At 38.3% G+C, this 26,855-nt stretch overlaps 1 protein-coding gene across 2 annotated transcripts in view; it reads right to left on the reverse strand.

Annotated features, from left to right (window-relative positions):
- Positions 1–527: 527 nt before the first annotated feature.
- LOC126237219 (protein tramtrack, beta isoform-like) overlaps positions 528–26,855 on the reverse strand; it is a 204,693-nt gene continuing 178,365 nt past the window's right edge. For both annotated transcript variants that reach the window (XM_049947106.1, XM_049947105.1), the window contains one exon: positions 528–5,479. In XM_049947106.1, coding sequence (XP_049803063.1) covers positions 5,040–5,479 — 440 coding nt within the window. In that variant the 3' untranslated portion in view covers positions 528–5,039. The remainder of the gene's footprint in view (positions 5,480–26,855) is intronic.

The following is a 26,855-nucleotide window of genomic DNA, read 5'->3' on the forward strand; positions in this document are numbered from 1 at the left end:
ACATATGTGTGATACCCATGGAAAATGATGTGCAGAAATTTTCTGAACAGCAGGAGGAACAAATGCAGATGTGCACGGAATAAACGGTCCCCCTCTGAAGGCGACCACCACTAATGGAACTTATTTGGTATGTACACAAAGGTGCAGCATCAGTTTCTTCTTTTCATGATAAAGAACATTTTCCCGTGGAATGCAGTAACATCTCTTTAGGAAACTGCTTGTCCACTGCCAATGGGTTGACTGATTTTGATGAAACGTGCCACAGTGTAAGGTCAAAACACAGTTGTGTACAAATGTGCCACCAGAAACAGTTCCATCATAAAACAAGCAGTTTCGCGTGCTTTTATTTCTTTCTTTCTTTCTTTCTTAAGAACTAACATTTACAAGCATAAATTCAAATCCCAAGGACTCATAGGTGGTATTGTACAGCATGAAAAATGTGTAATTACTGAGAACAGGTAAAATCACTTTCTGGACACAATCTCTGCAAAAGCATTTGTTTATTAGTAATAACTAAAATTGTACATATACAACCCACATTAAATATTTAATAAAAATAGTGAAAATGTATTTATTTCCACTACTAGATTATAATAAGAATCCACTCATGATTTTTAAAGGTCTGTATCAACACAGGAACATTGGGACAATGAATGATTTCAGATGAACTTCAAATACAGAGCTACTTAGAAATATGTCATGCACCAACAACAGTAATTTCTTGTGTTAGAATGAACTGACTAGTTTGTATTCTTCATCAATGATCAAAAACAGATTTCTGTTTATACAAAAATGATAAATAAAAAACATCCAGTAAAAAGGCACAAGAAGAAGACAGTACAATGTGCCCATAAAGGTAATTCTTACAGTTATCCACAATACAATTTTATATACAAAGACTGCAACAAAGATAAGCCTGACAAACTTTCTGCATTGCTTGTATTAGATAAATAATAAATATTTTTAATATAAAATATTTTGTGCATCCATGGATTCTTCTCATTTGTACATTTCATATTAAACGAGCACTCTTAATTGACACACTTGATATTTAATATATATTATTATGTTCTATTTACACCTCTAAACATAAATGACAGAAGCCAATACCTCACCTGCAGATGATTCAAGAATGGTTTGTAGGCACACATAGTGGCTCATAAAGCAGCATTAGCTTCCACACTTTTATTCTTTCCTAGTCTTGTTCCCCCACCAGCAAAAAATAATGACTACAGGTAGCACAGAATACAGTCCCTTAAGTATTACAACCAAACCAGAACTTGAAGGGGACGAAAAATTCATGCTGCTATTGTGAGTGAGGAGTTGAAAAACTTGAAGGCTCCATAGCCATAAAACATTAGATTATGCCTTTTATTGCTATTTATGTCTGTTGTTTCCAACCTATAATTTATTACTGTACTGTTTACATCTCTTTGTGCATCAAAACTCACTCACAACATTATTTTCTATTATTTTATATTTTGTAAGTGTTTGTCACAAAATCACTGCCTTGAATGTGATTACAGATAGGTAACATGCTTCTTTCATTTCATTCCGAGAAGGATCAATATTACTTATAAAATGTACAATATATCTGTGTAATTAAAAATAGTCCTCATATTGAACAGATTTTTTTTGTAGAGAGCATTTTTACACTTAAAAATATTGTCTGGCAAACTATATAATTAGCAACATGGTTTTACAAACTTAGTAAAATTCACTTACTTTTTTAGGAAGTTAATGGAACAGTTTAAACAGTGGGATCTGAAAATTAATTTTGAGAACAGGAGCAAAGGAAAGTGACTTGCACATTGACAGACATCAAAATAAATTGTGTAAACAGTTTAAGTATATGAGTAGTAACCTACCATGTGATGGAAGATGTGACAGAGTTATACAACAATGAATCAGGTAGGAAAGAATGGTTATCCAAAAACTGAATCTTGTACTTCGGTTGGTATAATGCTGTTATACAAATCCATTGAGCAACCAATAAAAAGTTGTGGGAGTGAGTGTTACGAACTCATAGAAAGTATAAAGAGAGACTTAGAGCTTTAGAAATAGACCACTTGGGAGAAGCATGCAGAATTTCCTAACTCGAAATGAGGAAATAAGAGAAAGGAGGCAGAGCCAGTATATTACAGATAGAATAGAAGACAGCCAGCTTGGGTGGTTACGGCATGTCAAAAGAATGAAATAAGACAAATGCCTAAAGACACTGCTTCCATGACAACCCCTGGAAGAAAAAGAAGAGGAAGACCACCAAAAGAGTGGATATGGGGTATCCAAGAATTGATGGAGAGAAGAGGATGAGAAAGAATGGCGAGATTGAGGCGTTTGGCATGTCACCATAGATTTAAAAGGAGGTAGGGAACCCAGTAGCAGATGCAAGAACCGTTGCATGCAGTAAGAATGAATCACACATCTAAAAGTGTCTGAGTGTGTGTGGGCTCTCACTAAGAAATACACATCTACACTGCTACTGAATTATGATCGTTCTGATAATCTTTAACTGCATGTTGCAAACGTTACTCAGATCTGTGGTTTTCATTGCTTGATTTTTATTAGAAAGAAGGCATATATTTAGACACATTAATGGACTGTAATTATTAATGCATTGGTTAACCAGACACTAAAAAATAGTGTTAGAGGAGGAGAGCCCAGGGACGTAAAAAAAAATGAACAAAATCACACACACCACACAGTAATTTATGTCTGAAACTTGAGAGGGTGTGACTGATGTGTGGTACCCATGGGATGGTAATTTTTAAGGCAACTCAAAAGTGGTGTGACAATGATGTTATAACTGCATAACAAATATTCTTTGAATAAAAGAGATATGACTGTCATGTTCCTTTAGTTCAATCCCTCGTCAAACTATTATCATTTACATCAACCATAGCATTGTCTCCCGGAGAAGACTTAGACTGGAACTGGGTTTCTAAGCTGTCTAAGCCCTCAAGTTTATCACTTGCATTTACAGTTTGTTTTTTGCTTGACTTGCAGTTAATAGGATTCAACAGCCTAGTATTAACATTTTCTTAACATGTGGCTCTGTTATTAATGATGAACACTGTTTTTTCAAAATAATTCCAGGCTATTTTTTCATCTTAATATTTGTAAGCCTAGTTGATGTAAATTAATTTATTGGACTGCTATTTCAATAAACAACTTTCCAAAAATACAGTATGAAATTACATCAATCTTGACATATTTCTATCATAATGTGAAGGAAGTAGGAGTTACATAATACATGCAATATACACAGCATATAATTTATACAAAAATATCCACTCCACCCTTCTAAACTCTCTTATTACAAATATAAAAAAATCTGTTACAAAACATTAATCAGTGTTTTATTTACTGCAACTATTTGTAGAATATGAGTTCCCCACTGAAAAATACACAGTATTGTCACTGCTCTCAAATATACACCTGAATAAAGTTACACATGTTGGGAAAGAAGCATCAGTCAAAAAGGCACAAATTACAGGTACAGAATGTCATATTATGATTGCTGTCTTATAAATATTATTTTCATTGCAGTTCATTATTTAAAAATATTTCAAAGTAAATCTGATGGAAATATATTAATGAGTGAAATTCACTTGAAATCCATACGCTGCATTCTTAATTGCAAGTGTAAGCGAAGAATACTATCAACATCAGTATCTGGAGTGTTGGATAGAGTTTTTAAGTCGTCATTAATCTCAGAGATGCTTTCTTTAATAAAGATGGTTACAATACTAGTGTTGTCTCCATAAATAATATCTAATTACTTGGTTCTTGAATGTCTGTTGCTTATGACTGTGCCTTAAATACCTGTGTATAATCACTTTGTTGTCAATGGGACATTGAACAATAATCTTCCTTAATATTTTGTCGCCAATCTTTGAAACCACAAGAATTAAGCTCTTCTTTTTAACATACAACGCATTGGCAAAAAAAAAAAAAAAAATTTTGAAATAGTAGCTACAGGTAGCATAAACTGTTATTGTCTTGTGCCCGTAAAACTTGTAAGTTTACATTGTTGGAACAACAGAAGTAGTAGAGAACCATCATTCGTATGTTCAGTTATAGGTATATTTTGCTTTGAGTCTGATAAAAAAGATAATTTTATGAGAAGTCCAAAAGTTGTGAAACTCTCAGACCTGGAAGTCGGGTACAGCCAAAGGTGGTGATATCTGTCCCATCGAGCCTAGTGCAATGAATCTTTTTGGAGTTAGTTACAGTAAATCATCAATCAAAGGTCAAGAAAGCTATTGGTACCATCTGCCTACATTCTGCACAACTGCTCATGTTCTTTTGTAATATAATTTATTTTTCTGATGTCCACGTATTAGCATCAGGTATAAATGAAAATAATTTGAGAAAACACTGTAATACTACACTTTCTACACTAACCTACTTCATTGTGCTATCAAATAAACATAAATTATATAACTTTAATGAATTTAACATGAAAATAGTATCTCACTGACTTTTACTTTAGGAAAAAATTAATGACAACTGATGCACATAATTATAATGATAGACAAAATTAAAATGCAGTATTACAATACTTTGTCAGTGAAAAACATGTAATATTGATTTTGGAAGTCTGTGACATGGATCACAATGGTAATGGTGTTAGGGACTGATACTGAGCAGTGTATTATAACTGATACAGGGCAAAAGTGACAAATCTGAGAGCAAAAGGTGAATAGAAATAAATCTTACCAAGACATCACAGAAGAATCATATATGGTCAGTTTATGTCTATATGCCCTGTATTTGTCACTGTGCGATAAAAACTATATCATTAGAGCTTAGTACCTTTTTTCTTATGACAAGTGACAAGTATCACAAGTAAATTATTCTGCTTCATAGTATACATTGCTAAATCCACAAAATGACACTAGACACAGCAATGATACACGATTTATCAAGCTCACAGCAGGGAGAGCTGTGTTGTTCAGATCTGGCACTTCTAAAGATAAGTAGTAAAGTGTGATGCCAACACAAATTAATGCGAAAAGCAAATTATGAGTAACATATTAAGTCCGTGATGCAGGCTTCTCTGATTCACTGGCAGATCCATTCGAACAATCTTGGTCATCCTGTGAACTACTACTTGCTCCAGCATTAACTATTCCCCCACTACTGCCAGATCCACTACTATTGGCAGCACTTTTATTCTTCCTGATCATACTGACAAATGTGTCAAGGCGTGTTGGATTTGGTATCTGTAAAACCATATGTGCTTCTTCAAGTATCAAAAGCCCATTGTGGGCATCTGTGGGAGCCAATCCATGGCTGTTTGTCACATGTTGTTCCCAATCTGAGTGTGATGGAAGAACTTCTGCACACCATTTGCACGGCAGCTTCTGTGATTGAGTATGTACTGCTTTGATATGGCGTCGGCGGAAGCCCCAACTGGTGTAGGCACGGTCACAGAATGGACATGGAAATGGCGGGTAGGGGAAACTTCTGCTTGCTGTAAAATAAACCCTCAAATTAGCAATTTATTTATAATACATTATAAAAATATATTACTTTTTTCAGAAAGTCAACTAACATAATCATCAGTCAATACTACCACTAAATAAGCAAAACGTAATACATTACAATATTAATAAGACACTTTTACATGTGTGAGAACACGTGCTCTGCAATCAAAGATAATACATTCATGAACTGATTCTCCACAACATCCAAAATAGTGTTCCATATGAATCCTGACATGATGTCATTATGGCATATTTGTTATTAGTATTGTTTTCAATTAAAATACTGGTTTGATGCAGCTCTATGCCAGTTTATCCTGAGAAAGTCTCATCATCTCTGTGTAACTATTGCAACGTACATCCACTTCAACCTGCTTATCGTATTCAAGCCTTGGTCTTCCACTACACTTTCTACCTGGGCACTATCTTCCATTACCAAACTATTATGTCCATGAACCAATCCCTTTTTTCATGTAAGTTGTGCCATAAAGCTTCCCAAATTTTAGTAAGTATCTGTTTCTTGGTTATCCGATTTGCCGATCCAATCTTCACCAATCCCCTGTAATACCATATTTCATTTTATGAATAACTTAACATTTTACAACCACAAACAGCTGGGATATATACTTTAGTTAAGTGTTATTAAGTAAACTTTAACTGTAGTGCCAAAGCTGCATTGTTGAGATCTCGTGCAAATCACTTAAGAAACTATAGAAATGCAGACGGAAGAAACTTCCTTAAACAGTTGAGAAGTAAATCAGGTAACAAAGAGAACCACTGTGTTTCTTTTGTGTTTCAGGAGCTTTCGGATCACAGATACTACTATCTGCTATTAAGCGTGAAGTAGTACTATGATGGTGTGGGTGTATCCTGTAACATAAATATTGTTCTGCAAGAAGAGTACTTCCTGTCTTCTAAAATAACATTGCCCCAAAACACATTACTAACTTTGTTCATGCATTATGTGTATACAAACTTATGTAGTCCTCCGGTACAGTCAATCACTTGAAAACTGCAATAGTATCTGTTGTTTTCTTTATAGCAGAGAAAGTGGTACTTATTTCTCCTGCTTCATCACAGATAAAATTTCATTATAAATGAAACAAAATTCATCTGAATAAAAAATTCATTGCTTAGAAGCATAAAGGCTTCTAAGCAATGATGAGTTAGAGTTAAACCAGGCTTAAAGAGTTGCAAGACTATGTTAAGCAAGTTTAGTTAATGTAAATACATTATTTTTATAACTATCTGGAGATATAATAGTAAACTTAAATTTATACATATTACAGTGGGAATGGTTGAGGCTTGCAAATTTCTTATGACATATGAGATTAATAGTTTGACATGACACATATTGGCAGAATGTTGTCATCTTTTGGGCCCAAGTATTATTAAATCATTTAGAATAGTATACAATCCTTTCAGATTGCAATGTTTCTGATGGCTGTGTCAGGTCAGATGACGAAATGTCACCTCTAATCAGAAAAAATGCAATACAAATTAAATTATATCAGTTTGTAGGGTTCTACAGCCAGTGTCAGCTTCAATAAAATCATTTTCAGAAACAGGTCATGTCAATGGAAATACTAAAACAACTAAAAGTCTGACATTTTGAACAACTTTGCAGCTGTCCTCTTGAGGGTGACTGTTGGATTCTGGTGATGGTCTTCCCGTACACACTGCCTTATTTTGGTTGTCAGGTGGCTACCAATGTCTCATTTGGGATGCCACTGGATAATTCAAAACAAAAAGTGGTGTGGAGTGGTGACTATGGCTAGCGACTGGCAGGCAATGGCAAATTGATGTCTTGTTTATATACTGTTTAATCCAGGTCATTTGAAGATGCTGGCTGTTGAACACATTTGCCCTGATGGACTCTGACTGATGGCAGCCAGGCTGTCAGTAAATTTTAGCTGCTGTCCCTGTTCAAGTTGGTAGGGTATTTAACTATTTCAGTAGACTCCCTTTGTTTTTTTCTGCTGGATTCACAGCTGCTGAGTAAGCACACAAGGTTCTTGAAAATTAATAGTTTGGCCACAGTCCTGAGGGTGTTCAGGTACAGCTGGTTAATTATTTTGCACCAGTCATACATAGTGTTCATGCTCCAATGTGTGCTAATACATCACTCAGAGTAACCAATGTACACTTTGCCATGTTCACATTTCTGTACCTCATAGCTCTTTCTGTGTTCTTGTTGCTACATCCATTCATACAGAATGTTGTCTGCAGATCATTCAGTTCATGTTGAAGATGTCAATGTCGCTAATCTGGTCAACTTTGGCTGTCAGTGTATATAATACAGTACTCTTTTGTGGTGGTGGTGTGACTCTATGTGTAGATATCTTTCTGTGTGCCGTACACTTCATGTCCCCAAGTTTGCTACTAAATGTTCTATACGTCTCTACATAAAGAAAAGGAATCATACCATTATTTTCTATTTCAATTAAGATGTATGTGATCTTATGTAAGTTGTTGAGGTGCTGATCAGAACTGTGTAGTTGTGCTTTCCCAGGTGGCTATATGACGACAAATGTGTTGTTCACATACCCAAGTCAATAGTGTGGACACAGTGGTGTGGAACTTAGCGCTCTCACTTCAAATGCTTCCATTAGTACTTGTGTGTTGGAGAATGAATGTTACTTATGATTGGGATGACATAACAAATCAACTACACAACACCACCAGGACTATGTTCGAGCTACTAATTTTCAAGAACCTCGTGTGCTTGCTCGGCAGCTCTGGATACAGCAGAAGTTAGAGAGAGGCTATCAAAATAATTGAATGCCCTAAAAGCGTGAACAGGGAAGTCGGCTATGTCACCGACAGCCTAGCTGCCAGCTATCCCAGTTCCTTGAGCCAACTGTGTTTCCAGCCAGCTGCTCCCATGACCCAGGTTCAACTGTATAAACAAGTAGCCATTACAGAAATGCCATGCATCATCAATGTCTCACTGCAGGGAAACAAGCTAACAATGTACTACTGCCTACCAATTGCCTGCCAGAGAAGCACAGGCAATAGCCTACCATACAACCATCCCTCCATATCAATCTTTACTTCAAACTGTCCAATGGCATCCCAGAATGTGACCTCAGTAGCTACCAGACAACTCAAATAAGACAGTATCTACGGGAAGACCAATACCTGAATCCAGCAGTTAGTAACTGAAATGTGTGAAATGTCAGCATTTTAGTTTTTTTAGTGTTGCACAATGATAGGCCTAGTAACCAAAATGACCTCTTTCTAATTTATATCATTCTATAGTTTGCACTGTTCACACAATATGAGTCAAAAATTATAATTTATGTATTGTCGGAGAGTATATTCCATTTCTGTCACAATGTACACAAAACACAAATAAAAATACCACTAAACAATAATTATTTGCACTGTTGTTTACATAAGAGTGACTAGAGCTTGTCAAATCTTATCATGCTGCTAAGTTGCTACATTATGGGCACAGATATTATATTAGCAAAGATACATGCACGATAAGAATAATTCATATAGCACTCAATGACTTTTAGATAGGACAGTACTACTGATGTTTCACAAAACTTCAAAAAAGATTTCCTTGGTGTCAAAGAGGCTGTTGACACAAAAATAAATTGCCAACCATCTATTATACACATACATAGCAATCAAATATTTAGCTTCTCATTTAAAGTCCTTTTGCAAACTTAATTTGGGATATGTCCTCAGTATTTTTTTGTCACATCATTATATGTACATCTGCTTTGGGAGATGATTCACAGGAACACTTTCCAACTATTTCTCTGCCACTCCACTCTATTTGATCTTTCTGAGCATGCTTGATTCCTCTTATTTTATCAAAATGGTATTTTCTCTCTACATGTTGTGGTATTTGGAGGAGGAAGTTGGTGATTGCAATTTTGTGAAAAGATCTTACTGCAACAAAAGACACCTATGTTTTAATGATTTGCCAGCCCAAGTATCTTGCCATATGCATAACACACACTCCCCTTTTTCAAGATAATACAAAACAAGATGCCCTTCTTTGAAATTGTATGAAATCCTCCACCAATCCCATATGGTAAGGATCCCATACTGTGCAGCAGTACTCCAAAAGAGGATAGACAAACATAGTGTAGACAGTCTGTTTAATAGATTTGTTGCATATGCCAATAAAACAGTCTTTGATTTGTCTTCCCGACAACATTTTATTAGCAATGGTTCCAATTTTAGTTGTCCTTAATTTAAAGTCATGCACAATGTTGAAAATACAAGCACAATTGTCCCTGAAAATTGGTAGAAGTACTGGAACTAAACAAAGTAATTGAAGTTGACAAATTAAACTTTGGTTACTATCATAGAGTAGGAATATCTATGGAGTGAGAATTCAGATGCAGGGAAAGGGATTCTTGTTGCCATCATAAGCTGACTGGAAGAGTCACATGCTACGGTGTGACATCAGATTTGTCAGTAAATGCTCTTCAGATTGTCAATGTCATTACATCGCCAATACAGACATAACTCACTCAAAAGTACTGTCGATTTTGTATACACATTTCACAAGCATATTAATAATTTGGATTTGATATCCAGGAAAAAAAAACCTGCTTTCAAGGTTTTTAGAGATGAATGCAAGGGCATTTTGCTTGTTTGCAACAAGTGTCACAGCTCAGATATTGCCGATTGTTTTGCTACTGGAGGAGACAAGATAGCTACAACTATTTCTTAGGTTTTGTACTGTGTTTGATTTTATTAGACAGTTTCTGTTTTCATGAACATCAAATTTGTAGATATGACATGCAGAAAGTTAAAGAGGGAAATATGTGTATGGAAAAAATTATTCTCTTTTTCCTTTCTGGTGCCATAAGTTTAATATTTGTTCATTTTTATAGAGTTAAATTATTAACTGCAGATGCTCATTCTGCTTGATGTAGGTACTGGTACTACAGTTTTTCATTGTGACTGCTTTCAAATAAGCATAAGGAAGTTCTAAAATGTACAATAAAACTGCACAGTTTAACAATCACATTAAGTTGCCTTCTTTGGGGCAACCAGGTACCACGCAAGGCATATCTTTAGTACTACTATATTTACATTTTTTTTTACCTTTGATCTGTGCAGAGGGAGGGAGGGAGGGAGGGAAGGAAGGAATAGCCAAATCCAAGCTGCTGAAATGAAGTTTCTTAGATCTATGATGAGGCAAATGAAAATGGATAAGATAAGGTATGAAAGGAACACAATTGATGAAAATGTAAAACTCACTGTACTGGATAAACTATGGCAATCTAGTTTAAGATGGTATGGTCATGTTAAATATATGTTAGAAACCAGAATGGCCAAGAAAATCCTCGAAATTACTAGATATGGGAAAAGTCATGATGGACTGCCAAGGAGAAGACGGATTGACATAATTAAGAAGGGTGTCGCTGAAAGAGGTCTCCTTTGGGACAGTGTCTGTGAGTAAGAGCCATACAAGAATAGAAAAATTTCAAAAGAACTTGTCATCAGGGTCCTGGAAACCGGAGCTGTACCTGATGTGGTGGTGGTAGTGAAAATGACGACAATGACCTACTAATAACTAAAGGTAACTTTTCCTCCTTTGACATATTTTGATTCACATTCTTAACAGCAACCATCTCTACTACTACTGTCACTAATAAATAAATTTGCAAAACAGCCCAAATAAGAGTAATATTGAAGTTCATATCTTAGCTCAATATGTAAACAATCAGTGTTATACATGTCACATGGCTATTTTAGTTTGATGTTGGCTACATGTCCAGTGTGCTATACTCCCATCATAGATATTCCTATTGTTTGCTTACTATATTGAAATTGCTATGTTATTATGAACTGCCTGCAGTCTCATTGCTGCACCACAGCAGAGACAACGTAGGTAGCTCATCATCATGAGACAAGTAAGATAACAGCTGTAAAGTCTGCAAATCAACATCAGATGTCTGGAGACTTGGTCCCAAATTCTTTAAAATGAGATACAATATTGAAATTTATAAAAAAATATACTGCGTGAAAATGTTGTGTGGTCCAATTTAAAACAAGAAAGCAATTGACAAAGTATGTAACATTGCAGTAATGGAGGACTGAAAGCTTGGTTTAATTGATCTCATGACTCACAAACACATTCAGTGACTTGCTGTTCTAGCCAAAAGGTAAAGCTATAGTTTCTCTTCCCACAGGTTTTGAGTTCAACTGTGGTTGGTTGCCATAGATTTACTCATATTAATTAATGTTTTCCAGTGCAATTTTTAGTTTCTTTAGTATTAAACCTGAATTGATTTTGACATTGAACTTTACTTTATTATCTATCACCCTTTACTTTTGACACCTAAATACCTGAGACACTGTGAAAAGTATAGTTGCTACTCACCATACAGTAGAGATGCTGAGTTTCAGATAGGCACACCAAAAAGACTGTCAGAAAATTAGCTTTCGGCCAACCAGACCTTCGTTGGAAATAGAAAAAAGAACACACACACACACACACACAACTCAGAGAGACTGTGCTCGTGTGTGTGTTTTTCTATCTCTGACAAATGCCTGGTTGGCTGAAAGGTAATTTTATGACAGTCTTTTTGTTGTGCCTTCGTTTGACTCAGCATCTACGCTATATTACGAATATCAATCATCCTTTTTATAATATTGTTACATTCAATTCTGGATTTTCCATTGTTGAGACAACATAAAATTACACAAAAACCAGCTCATTATGATGTAAAACAATGAAAAATATTTGTACTGATTTACAGTGTTCAGAATGGTCTCCACTGATGACAATACAAAGCACACACACACACACACACACACACACACACACACACACACACACACACACACACAGAGAGAGAGAGAGAGAGAGAGAGAATTATGAAGTGACTGGTCATCCATTTAATAGCTGGTTTCTGGGACAGCATAATTAAAGAGGCAGTTGAAACCCATATGGCACAGATGAGAACATGCCAAGTGCCATAACCCAATTTCCCAGAAACTTTGCTCAGTTAATGAGGGTTCAAAATAAGCAAACGCATGTCTCAGCTTATTCGCAGATATTTGACAATTTCTGAGAAAAAGGAAGTCAAAGTTTTCAAGGTACATTATGTGCCTCCATGTGAGTAAAAGTTCAACTGATGCACCAGCAGAGTGGCTAACATTATGGCTTCACACATTTGTGCCCCATGTTCTAAACCTGAGTGAAATTCATCTGAAGAAATGTCACTGTGGAAAACTTGACTTCGCACAATCTTGTGGTGTTCAGAATTTCTCTGTTTTGAATGTTTCTAAGATCAGTATCATCCAAAGGAATACACCAAATCTTACTAAAAAATAAATATAAGAATAAAATATGAAAAATAATATTTAATATAATAATTACTATAATCATTCTGGCCTGAGCTGCTGGAGATGGCGCTCATTTGTGTGTAAGATGTGCTTACTAGTGTGAATGAATGTGCGTTTCCTTTTTTGCTGAAGCCTTTGGCTGAATGCTAATGTGTAAGTGTCCTTCCATTGTGCCGGTCTGCAACTTAGCATGTCATATTTACGGCAAGGAGCAATCTATCTTTTCCTTATATTGTAGAATTAATGTAAGAAATGATGTAAGAATGAAATATAGGAATATGAGGATTTAAAAATATTGTAATCACTGAAAATACCATACACATCTATATTACATCATAATGTATGACACTTATGGTGAAACCCAGCTGCAATTTTGCAGTTAACACAACGCCCATGTATCTTCTAACTTGATAAGAAGCATTTGTGTCATAACCTTCTATGGACTTGAGTGAATAAATGGAAAAATAACATAAAAAACAATCATTAGATTTGGTTTTTGAGCACAAGGTGCAAAAGTGAGAGACTGCGCTCTAGCCACTGTGCTACTATCTTGGCTCAGATTATGGCGCGCTAAAAGGCACCTAAGTTAGGTCAAAAAATTGACCATCACTTTCTCAGAAACAGTCAAGAATCTATGGATAAGCAGAGACATGTGATCACTTATTTTGACTCTTCTTCCACTAAGTGAAGTTTCTGGGAAATGGGTTATGGCACTTGCCTTGTTCTCCTTATGAGTTGGATTAATTTAGCCAAGAGATCTACCCCAACAAAACTGAGCAGTCCCCTTTGGAAGCTAAAAGATACTAGTGACATTCAGCTGCAGCTCATAAGTCAGTAGTGAACAGTCATGAGTTGCCACTCACCAAAACATGGAACTGGAGTGTCAGTGCAACTGTTTTGGAGTTCCGGTTACAACATTTAAATTACTGCTTCCGCTGACACCTATACAAGGACACAGATTGTGACACACAAGTACTTCGCCAGAAGATGGGAGGAGAGAATATGCTTACTGAAACATCACAAACACCATGTAAGCCTATGAGATTTATAGCACTGAGAGGTTGTGAAAACCTGACACTTTTAAACAGAAGAATAATAGTTACGTCTGCAACTACCAGTACAAGAATATTATCTACATCTACAGCCATACTCTGTAAACCACTATGAAGTGCATGGCAGAGGGTACTTCCCACTGTACCATAAATTAAGGTTTCTTCCTGTTCCACTTGCATATGATCCTTATGGGAGTGAGACTTAGCGGATTGCAGTACATTCCTAGAGTCATCATTTAAAGCTGGTTCTTAAACTTTTCTAAGTATGCTTTCTTGGGATAGTTTGTGCCAATCTTCAAGTGTCTGCCAGTTCAGTTTCTTCAGCATATCCTGACACTCTCCCAGGATAAAACAAACTAGTGACTATTCCTGCTACCCTTCTCTGTATTTGTTCAATGTCCCCTGTTCGTTCTATAAGGTACAGGTCACATGCACCTGAACAATGTTTTAAGATTGGCCACCCAAGTGATTTATAAGGAATCTCCTTTGTAGACTGATTGAATAAGTGGTAGAATACCAGGAAAATGCAAAGTCTCCCACCTGCTTTGCCTATGACTGAGCCTATGCAAGTATTTCATTTCATATCCCTACAAACTGTTGCCCTCGTCTATCTGAATGAGAAGACGAGTTCCAACTGTGACTCACTGATATTGTTGTTACAGGATACTATGTTTTTTTAGTTTTGTGAAGTGCACAGTTTTACTCTTCCGAATATTTAAAATAAGCTGCCAACTTCTGCAGCAATTTGAAGTCTTATCAAGATCTGATTGAGTATTTGTGCAGCTTTTCAGATAGTGCTTCATTATAGATAACTGTATCATCCACAAAAAGTCTGAGCTCACTACTGATGTGGTCTGTAGGGTCATTAACATATAACATGAACAGCAAGGGTCCCAGCACACTTCCATGGTGCACAGCTGAAGTTATTTCTGCATCTCTTGATGATTCCCCATGCAATATATCACGCTGCTTCCTCCTCTACTAAGAAATCCTCAATCTGGTCACAAATTTCACTTGACAGCCCACGTGATCATACTTCCAATAATAAGCATCGGTGTGGTACTGAGTCAAATGCTTTTTGGAAAAGTGCAAATTGAGTTTCACATGATCAATGTTCTCAGAATCTATGCTGGTTGGCATGAAGGTGGTCAACCTGTTCAAGATACCTCATTATGTTTGAGCTCAATATATATATTCTAAGATCCTGTAGCAAATGGATGTCAAGATACTGTACATTTGTTACTCTTCTTGTTCACAGGTATGACCTGCACTTTCTTCCAACAGCTGGGTACGGTTTCATGTTTCAGAGCGCTACAGCAGATTAATGTTAAAAGAGGAAACAACTTGGACAAAAATTCAGTGCAGAAATTTGATGGGGATTTCATTGGGCCCCGGAGCTTCGTTCAATTATAGCAATTTCAGCTGTTTCTCAACCCCACTGATACTAATATCTATATCACTCATATCTGCAGTGATTTAAACAGTGAATTGGGTCAATAGCCCTGGATTTTAATTTGTAAAGGGACATTTGAAAATGGAGTTCAAAATTTATTCATTTGCTTTGCTAGTTTCAATTTCCATTCTTATCTCATCCATAGGTGCCTGGACACTAAGTTTGGTGCCACTAACAGCCTTTACATAGGGCCAGAATTTTTTAGGGTTTGTGACTGATGCTTCAAGGGCATTTTGCTGTGGCAGTAATTTAGGTGTTTATGCATTGCCCTCTTCACAGCCAAATGCACTTCATTCATTCACTGTCATTGGAGCCATTTCGAGTTCACGGGATGCACAACGCACTGATTTATTTGGACTCCTTATTAATGTCTCTCGTACGTGCTCCATATTCACTTCACTCACACTGGGACTTCCACTTCTCTTTGCCAGACACAAGTAACCCATTGTACTGAATTTGTTGTGCCACTTGTAAATGGTCTTCCCTGTTGGTTGCTTCTTACTGTACTTGGTTGTAAACATCAATTGAACAGCTGTAACACACTTATTTTTGTCGAACTCCAACACACAGAAAGCTCACTCCGCACCTTAACTTGCCATGTTTGCAACTAGTGCTGACTATCGGCAATTACCAAACTACACTGTGGCATTATACATGAAAAATACTTTGTTTTACATCTATTATGCAGTAGTATATGTGTTTTTAGAAGATTCTTTACAGTGATAGTATACCAGGGAGGATCCCTCCCATAATGAACTATCCTACTAAGTACAGGGTGTACATAAAGTCTGGGAACACTTTCAATTATTTATTGCATAAGAACTAAACATTGTACAGATGTCATATATATTGCACTTTGAAGAGAAACTCTGAAAGTTTTTTTTTTTTTACAACATTCGATATGCAAACCATGAGTGACCCAGCAGACGTCAATATAGTAATCGAATTCTTGCCATACCTGTCCCAGCATGGCATAGCCGTCTGTGGCCGTTGCTTTCCGTATTCTCTCCCGGGACTCTGCTACATCACGTGGTAGAGGCGGTACATACACCAGATCTTTAATGTGTCCCCACAGAAAAGAGTCACACGGAGTGAGATCTGGTGATTGGGGAGGCCATTTCATGAAACAGCAGTCTCCTTCTGTAGCACAGCCAATCCATCGATGCGGCAGTTCTGTGTTCAGATACCCACGAACTTCACGATGAAAATGAGCTGGAGCCTCATCCTATTGAAAGATGAACAGAGAGTCCGATTGCATTTGAGGCATCAGCCACTACTGCAACAAGTCCAAGCAGGGGTATCCAGTGACAGAGCTCTCAGCGAAGAAGAATGGCAGGTGCAGTTTTCGATGTGACAAGGCACAAAAAACATTTACATTCGGTGAATCATGCTCAAGTTCAGTGCATTTGTGTGGACGCTTTGTACCCCAGATTCGACAATTACGCCTCTTCACATTCCCATTAGTGTGAAAAGAGGCTCTGTCGCTAAAAATTAAGCGCTCAACAATGCCATCCCCATCCTCATTCAATTGTTGCAACTGAGAAAAAAAACTCAAAATGCTTGTTTTTGTCGTCATCATTGAGCTTCTGCACTAGCTCCAATTAGAATTGTTTCATAGACAGTTTCTGTTGCAGGACTTTCCACACTGTCGTTGGAGTCATTTCGAGTTCGCGGGATGCATGACGCACGGATTTCTTTGGACTCCTTATGAATGTCTCTCGTATGCTCTCCATTTTCACTTCACTCACACTGGAACGGCCGCTTCTCTTTGCCGGGCACAAGCAACCCATCGTAACGAATTTGTTGTGCCACTGGTAAATGGCCTTCCTTGTCGGTGGCTTCTTACTGTACTTGGTTCTAAACATCCGTTGAACAGCTGTAACACACTTGTTTTTGTCGAACTCCAACACACGGAAAGCTTGCTCCGCACCTGAACTTGCCATGTTTGCGACTAGTGCTGACTATCGGCTAATTACCAAACTACGCTGTGGTGGTATACATGAAAAACAAAATTCAGGGTTTCTCTTCAAAATAACATTTGTATGATATCTGTACAATGTCTGGTTCTTGTGCAATAAATAATTGAAAGTGTTCCTGGATATTATGCACACCCTGTACATATCTATCACGTGCATCACTTCCCATTCTCCTAAACCTGAGCCACAGTTCTTCTTCAGAGCTACATGTTATGAGTTCTTTCTTGAAACAAAACATTCCTGCATCTTTTTATAGTCTGCTGAACATATAAACCCTTCTAATTGTTGCCCTTTGTACTTTGGCAATCACTGTTGCTACAACCGCTGCATAGTCACTGATTGTTACTATTGTAACTGGTATCAGTTGTTGTTACCTCTACTTGTAGCCCTTAATACTTTGTCAGTCATTGTAGCTACAAATCATTCATGGTCACTGATACCAATTTCTAGGTGGACATTCTCAAAAAGATCAAATCTATTTTGTACTAGGGGACACAATATATTTCCATCATAAATGGTATTCTGAACATTCTCTTCTGGGTAGTGTTCAGAGGACACGATCTCTTGTCATACCCATTACTTACAAAACTGTAATTTTCCCAGTTAACTGTTGGATGATTTAAGTCTCGTCCAATGATGGTAGTGCTGACTGGAGAACTTATGTACCAGTTAATTTATGTTGTGTCCAACATTTTCAGTTAGATCTGGATGTGAGTCTGATGGCCAATAGAAGGATCTGATAATAATTTTATGCCCATCCTTGATATTGGGTCTTGACCGACAATCTTGTATGCAGTGTCAATTTCTGTTGGTTGATTTGATTTTCTTGACTGCTGCAACAAATAATACATTATTTCCATTTCCATTTACGAAAAGTGCATGCTTTGATATATGCTTAAATTCTTCTCAAAAATCTCACTGCTGTCAATTTCGTATTTTAGCTAGCTTTCTGTATCTAGTATTATGTGAGATCCACCACTTTTCACGTGTGCTTGCTTTGGCACTTTATTGTGAAAACTCTGGCAGTTAATCACTACAATTTTAACACTTTAACCTGTAGGGGACATTTCCTTGGATTTTATACTGACACAGCTATTGTTATCTGGACTGGCTGGAGTGTAGCCTAATACAGAAAGCCATTGTGTACACCCCACATTGTCAGATATCTGGGTACCGTCCTTTGATGTGTAGTGCACACCTGACCCCCCCTCAGGGGACCATTCCACATAGTTTAAGTCCAAGAAGTCACCAATTACCTCGTCAACAAAACCTTTGAAGTCTCTGGTTCAGTCCTTCCATGCAGCTCAGAAATAGGGGGCAAGTATCAGTGCTCAGCACAGCACTGCAAACTGTGAGCTTTGTCAAAACTATGTGAGCAAGGCTGCTCTTTTCAACTTTCTCTGCCAGTCACTGGAATGTTCAAAGTATGATCTCAGAGCCAAGACAATAGGCATCATTTGTTCCAATGTGCACCACAATCTGCAGTTGGTTGCATGCTGTTACTGTAATAGCTGCTGAAATAACGTCTTCAAAATGTTGAATGAGCCCTCCAGGTATACACACTGAGTGCACCTGGAGTTCCTTCCCAACCAATGTTGTTACTTCCCTAAGGCGTATCATACTCACCACATATTTGAACTGTTGACAATTAATAGATCTCTAACCTTTTGTGTTTTCTTCCTCTTGATACAGAACACAGCAGGTTTCCCAATAGGAGAAGTAAGTCTCACTGGTTCGACTTTGATTTCAGGGGCACGTTTAACTTATTGGTTAGTGGGGTGGGAATGACATCTCACGTCCTTCCCCACGTGGACTGGTAGTGATAGATTCCATACTTCCTGTAGAAGAGACAGGATCCACTTCAGGTATTTTTGGTACCTCTGGTGTACGACCTTCTGGAGCTTTCCCAACATACCCATTTGCAGTAGCTTTCAAATGTTTGACAGTAGTCAGGGCAGTGTCCAGCTACTTAAGAATCAACTAACTCATCCCATGTTCAAGAACAGCATTCATAGTGAACCTGTGTTGTGGCTGGTGCAATGTCTAACGAAACAGTAAACAAATAACTTTAAAATAGGCCTGATCATTCGCTTCCAATTTCTGGAGCCATTAAGCAAAAAGTATTACTAATTTCTTTTAAGAACTGAAGCAATTAGCATGCAAAATGATATTTCTGCTAAGACAATAGAAAAATCTGGGATAAAACGTTTTTGAGGGTTAGTTACTAACAAACTTGAAAATAATGTTGTTGTTGTTGTTGTCTTCAGTCCTGAGACTGGTTTGATGCAGCTCACCATGATACTCTATCCTGTGAAGCTTCTTCATGTCCCAGTACCTACTGCAACCAACATCCTTCTGAATCTGCTTAGTGTATTCATCTCTTGGTCTCCCTCTACAATTTTTACCCTCCACACTGCCCTCCAATGCTAAATTTGTGATCCCTTGATGCCTCAGAACATGTCCTACCAACCGGTCCCTTCTTCTTGTCAAGTTGTGCCACAAACTCCTCTTCTCCCCAATTCTATTTAATACCTCCTCATTAGTTATGTGATCTACCCATCTAATCTTCAGCATTCTTCTGTAGCACCACATTTTGAAAGCTTCTATTCTCTTCTTGTCCAAACTATTTATCATCCATGTTTCACTGCCATACATGGCTACACTCCATACAAATACTTTCAGAAACGACTTCTAGACACTTAAATCTATACTCGATGTTAACAAATTTCTCTTCTTCAGAAACGCTTTCCTTGCCATTGCCAGTCTACATTTTATATCCTCTTTACTTCGACCATCATCAGTTATTTTGCACCCCAAATAGCAAAACTCTTTTACTACTTTAAGTGTCTCATTCTCTAAATCCCTCAGCATCACCCGACTTAATTCGACTACATTCCATTATCCTCATTTTGCTTTTGTTGATGTTCATCTTATATCCTCCTTTCAAGACACTGTCCATTCCGTTCAACTGCTCTTCCAAGTCCTTTGCTGTCTCTGACAGAATTACAATGTCATCGGCAAACCTCAATGTTTTTATTTCTTCTCCATGGACTTTAATACCTACTCCGAATTTTTCTTTTGTTTACTTTACTGCTTGCTCAACTTACAGATTGAATAACATCGGGGACAGGCTACAACCCTGTCTCACTCCCTTCCCAACCACTGCTTCCCTTTCCTGTCCCTCCACTCTTATAACTGCCATCTGGTTCCTGTACAAATTGTAAATAGCCTTTCGCTCCCTGTATTTTACCCCTGCCACCTTTAGAATTTGAAAGAGAGTATTCCAGTCCACATTGTCAAAAGCTTTCTCTAAGTCTACAAATGCTAGAAATGTAGGTTTGCCTTTCCTTAATATATTTTCTAATATAAGTCGTAGGGTCAGTATTGCCTCACGTGTTACAACATTTCTGCGGAATCCAAACTGATCTTCGCCGAGGTCGGCTTCTACCAGTTTTTCCATTCGTCTGTAAAGAATTCGCGTTAGTATTTTGCAGTTGTGACTTATTAAACTGATAGTTCGGTAGTTTTCACATCTGTAAACACCTGCTTTCTTTGGGATTGGAATTATTATATTCTTCTTGAAGTCTGAGGGTATTTCACCTGTCTCATACATCTTGCTCACAAGATGGTAGAGTTTTGTCAGGACAGGCACTCCAAAGGCTGTCAGTAGTTCCAATGGAATGTTGTCTACTCCCGGGGCCTTGTTTCGACTCAGGTCTTTCAATGCTCTGTCAAACTCTTCACGAAGTATCGTATCTCCCATTTCATCTTCATCTACATCCTCTTCCATTTCCATAATATTGTCCTCAAGAACATCGCCCTTGTATAGACCCTCTATATACTCCTTCCACATCTCTGCTTTCCCTTCTTTGCTTAGAACTGGGTTTCCATCTGAGCTCTTGATATTCATACAAGTGGCTCTCTTTTCTCCAAAGATCTCTTTAATTTTCCTGTAGGCAGTATCTATCTTACCCCTAGTGAGATAAGCCTCTACATCCTTACATTTGTTCTCTAGTCATCCCTGCTTAGTCATTTTGCACTTCCTGTCGATCTCATTTTTGAGACGTTTGTATTCCTTTTTGCCTGCTTCGTTTACGGCATTTTTATATTTTCTCCTTTCATCAATTAAATTCAATATTTCTTCTGTTACCCAAGGATTTCTACTAGCCCTCATCTTTTTACCTACTTGATCCTCTGCTGCCTTCACTATTTCATCCCTCAAAGCTACCCATTCTTCTTCTACCGTATGTCTTTCCCCCATTCCTGTCAATTGTTCCCTTACGCTCACCCTCAAACTCTCTAGAACCTCTGTTTCTTTCAGTTTATCCAGGTCCCATCTCCTTAAATTCCCACCTTTTTGCAGTTTCTTCAATTTTAATCTACAGTTCATAACCAACAGATTGTGGTCAGAGTCCACATCTGCCTCTGGAAATGTCTTACAATTTAAAACTTGGTTCCTAATTATCTGTCTTGCCATTATATAATCTATCTGATACCTTCTGGTATCTCCAGGGTTCTTCCATGTATACAACCTTCTTTTATAATTCTTGAACCAAGTGTTAGCTATGATTAAGTTATGCTCTGTGTGAAATTCTACCAGACGGCTTCCTCTTTCATTTCTCTCCCCCAATCCATATTCACCCATTATGTTTCCTTCTCTCCCTTTTCCTACTCTCGAATTCCAGTCACCCATGACTATTAAATTTTCGTCTCCCTTCACTATCTGAATAATTTCTTTTATCTCATCATACATTTCATCAATTTCTTCATCATCTGCAGAGTTAGTTGGCATATAAACTTGTACTACTGTAGTAGGCATGGGCTTCGTGTCTATCTTGGCCACAATAATGTGTTCACTATGCTGTTGGTGGTAGCTTACCCGCACTCCTATTTTTTTATTCATTATTAAACCCACTCCGGCATTAGCCCTATATGATTTTGTATTTATAACCCTGTATTCACCTGACCAAAAGTCTTGTTCCTCCTGCCACCGAACTTCACTAATTCCCACTATATCTAACTTTAACCTATCTATTTCCCTTTTTAAATTTTCTAACCTACCTGCCCGATTAAGGCATCTGATATTCCACGCTCCATTCCGTAGAACGCCAGTTTTCTTTCTCCTGATAATGACGTCCTCTTGAGTAGTCCCCGCCCGGAGATCCAAATGGGGGACTATTTTACCTCCGGAATATTTTACCCAAGAGGACGCCATCATCATTTAACCATACAGTAAAGATGCATGCCCTCGGGAATTATTACGGCTGTAGTTTCCCCTTGCTTTCAGTCGTTCGCAGTACCAGCACAGCAAGGCGATTTTGGTTAGTGTTGCAAGGCCAGATCAGTCAATCATCCAGACTGTTGCCCCTGCAACTACTGAAAAGGCTGCTGCCCCTCTTCAGGAACCACACATTTGTCTGGCCTCTCAACAGATACCCCTCCGTTGTGGTGGCACCTACGGTACGGCCATCTGTATCGCTGAGGCACACAAGCCTCCCCACCAACGGCAAGGTCCATGGTTCATGGGGGTAGGGAAAATAATGTTAACTGACAATAAGTGCTGTCAATATAAACTACTGTTGAAAAGGAAAATTAAATGTAACATTGTATGTTAGTTATATGCAATACAGTAACTAAATCACACATGTCAGTTTACCATGGAATATGAGTAAAGTTCAGAGACAGAGTAAGCAGTTTACAATACTTTCAAACAGTGAGTCGATGTTATAAAAGTAGATGATTAATAGGATCAAATTAATGTTGAAAAGATTGTAAAGCAACATTGCTGCTAATATTGTTCAGTTTATTTGTTGAAGAAACAATGAAGTATGTAACAGACAATTTCAAAATAGGAATGAAAGTATATTGGGAATAGACATCAGTGACGGAACCTGCAGAAAATGTACGCCTTCCATCTGAAAGCAAGGAAGACACAGAGACCTATTAGATGGTATGGTCAGTGCTTATATAGGATGGAATATACATTAAGGATAAATAACACTAAATGGTAATGCGTACAATGACCTGCTGGATGCTAATTTGGAGAATAAAGAGAATAATGAAAGAGCCATCCTATCCATGAAACAAGATTACTAAAAAGTACAGGAGTGCGAAATACATCAGAAGTAGATTGTTGTACTTGAAGAAAATTTTCTTCAACAAGAAAGCTCTAATAGTACCAGATATGATAATGGAGAATTCATGATAGAATATAAATAATGGAAGAAGTAAATGTAACAACTCATCATATAGCTTCCAGACAACATCCTTCTTCAGAAATGACTGCAGAATACATACATATACAGCTGCACTGACACTGCTCTGGACAACTACATTGTATCAGCACTGCGTTGAGAGGCTGTACGAGATAGAGTGGGTGAGGAGGAAAGAGAGGCAGGGAGGCAGAGGGACGGCTGGAGGAGAAGGTGGCTGACAGCTGGTGAGGAGAGGCAGCAGGTGCATGGGACAGCAATGTGGAACCAGTGACCTCACCCTGGTGCAGGCAAGGGGTGGGGTGGGAAAAGGGGGAGGGGGAAGGAAGAGCCAAGGAAGAGGAAGACTGTGGGGAGAAGGATGTGAATGTAGAATGAGTGATTTCGGAGGCATGAGAGAAGGATGGACATGTATCTGACATGGGTGAGAGCAGAGACTGATGCTTTACAACAAATTCTTCAATCCCACAATCTTATTGGCTTCTGACTCTTCTAGACCCTTGCCCACTTGTGCCCCCATCCACACTCCTGTCCACCCCTGACTCCACATGCCCATGTCACCTACTCTTTGCAAGCTCACTAGAGCCACATTTGCAGTAACAGACTCCAATAATGACATGGGGCTATCTATCACAGCTGTCAGAGATTGATCTCTACCTGGAGCCATCACTACCAGTGGTGCTACAATCTACAAGCTGTCCCTGCAGGTGGTGCTCTGGGAAGAGACCATACTGCCCGAGCACACATTCCATCACCTGGCAATGGGACCTTGTGACTGCAAACTGGCTATAACCATGTTCCTGCCTTATGTGCTTGCTTGATGGAACATTTTCTTTACTGTCCACTATCTGTTGACAACATTTGCTTTGATTCTAGACTATGCATGGACTTTAATATTGATCAACTATTTTCTATTTGTGTAACATCGAATCTACAAGTTGCTGTATTAACTGTGTGCCTGTACTGAGTCAGTGTATTTCATCCAATACATTGTGATCATAATTGCAAACTTCAACAGTGGCTACAAGTAATTCCAGACTTGCAGTGCACTGATATATCAGGCAACATGGACTGAGACTCTTATGAAGTGCTGGCTTCTCTAGCAACAGGTACAGTGGCATCTTGATAGGTAACTACTGGAACAACACGACAGGAAATCACAGCATTGTCTATCAGGAATGAGACAACTTTGGCTGGTCCACCACTTCCTTCATTTCTGGACTGCAGTGATGACCAGGAAAAACACTTGACGACGCCTGAGCCATCACTTCACTTTACCTACAAAGTAACCAATTCAGATCGAAAACTTGTTTTTTGGTCTCCGCATAGTGTGTTGGTTTTGCTCCACAAGTCATCCCCCATAAAAACTCCTAATAGTTTGTCTTCTGCTGAATTTTGTAACCTGTTGGATCATTAAGGGCGTCAATACTGTGTGGCATTTCCTAGATTGAAATTTTATCAGCCCTGTATATGACCACCAGAAACTTTTAAAGACCAGGTCACTGATCTCCAGGGTCCTAATTGCCATTGTGCTTTTGTGTGCACTGAAGAATCATGACGACAATCGTATGTCAACTCTTTGATCTTAAATTTGCTTCTCTGAAATTTACCTGACAAGGGGGTATGCTCAAAGGCTTTATAACAACTAGATCCTTCCTTAGACAAAGTACTTGCAATTGCTCAGGCTTTCAAATCCATACAGGAAACTGAAAGCCAGTGGGAGGTTCAGTTTGCAGTGTTTCCCTTCACCACTGGTGCAATGCTAAACATTTTCCAGGCACACAACAGGAAATCACACAACTGATTTGGTTACTGCAATAAACATATAATGCCACGCCGCTGCCCTTGTCTTCAGCATGACAGCCTAGAGGCACATGAATATGGCAGACACACTTCAAGTGTGTGTGAACGATCTCTCCCTCGCAGCTCATTTTCAAAATCTTTTCTGAGTTGAAACTCAGTGTTTTCACTGATATCCATGCTGAGTTGAAACTCAGTGTTTCCACTAATACCCGTGCTTCCTCTGCCCACATCAGTCAGCTACTTGTTTTGTGTGTGGCGTTAGAGGCCACATTAATGGAGTGTGTCAGTCGTCCAGCAACTGGCAACATAAGTATGATGCGAAGTCACTGCTCCCCATCAAGCAGTGCACTCTACTTAAAAATGGCTCAGCCTGCTACTGTTATTAATACTGCAACTGAATTGTTTGGAAGTCCCTTTTTAGGTAGATACTGGCACACTCTCTCGTCCTGTGGAACTGCACTGCCTACATTGCGTTAGATTCACCTCTGTTAGAACAGTTTCGTAGGAGAGTAATGGCATTTAGTGGCAATGACACACAGGTGAAAGCTGTTTTTGCTACTCCTATAAAAATGTTTCACGGGAACTTTCATTTTTGGTTGTTACTTCTGATAATACAGAAAATATAACTGGATTGGAAGCTTTCCAACAGTTGGGGTTTCCATTTTGGAGAATGTGTGTTTGGCCTTCACAGTGATTCCACTTCGCAGCATTGGAGACTTAACTGCCTCATTTTCAGATCTGATTACCCTGACTTAGCATGTGCAGTAAAAATTTCTTTAAAACCAGAGTCTGTCCCTCGCTTCTCACGGGCATGTCCTATCCTCCTTGTCTTGAGTGAATCGGACAGATTGGAAGCCTTTGAAGTGATTACCCCCATCTCAGTGAGCGAATAGACTTCATCCCTAATAATGGAGAGAAAACTGGACCGGATGGCTCCCTCCGATTATGTGGCAATTTTAAGGCCATTAACGTCCAAGTCATTGTCGATACTTTTCCAATTCCCCATCCAGAAGACCTGTATTCCAAGTTACAAAACTGTGTCTGTTGTACTAAGGTTGATTTCTTGCAGACATACATACAGTTGCTACTACACCTCGACTCTCAGGACATGTTAATGCTCAACACACCTTTTGGCCTCTACAGGTATAACAGACTCCCCTTTCAAATTTCCAGCACCTCAGCAGCCTTCCAGCATTCCTCGGAGCAGCAGATACAAGACACACCTTTTTGCTGCAATTATTTAGATGACATCATAGTGACAGGGCACCAACTGATGAACATTTTCAGAGCTTGCAGTCTTTGTTTTCTCGAGTAACTGAGGCTAGGCTCAAATGTAACCTCCAAAATGTAAATTCTTCCACCAGTCCGTTGAGTAGCTTGGCTTAGTAATCAGCATCCATCCTTCTAAGCAGCAAGTCCAAGCTACAGTGAAGATGTCCTGGCTGCAGAGTCTCCAGAAACTGCAATCCTTTATGGAAAAACTAGCTATTACACCTATTTCATTTCCCATATAACAAAATTGTCTTCTCTGCTCAACACATTGC

This window comes from Schistocerca nitens, chromosome 2 (assembly GCF_023898315.1).
Source record: "Schistocerca nitens isolate TAMUIC-IGC-003100 chromosome 2, iqSchNite1.1, whole genome shotgun sequence".
Lineage (NCBI taxonomy): Eukaryota > Metazoa > Arthropoda > Insecta > Orthoptera > Acrididae > Schistocerca > Schistocerca nitens.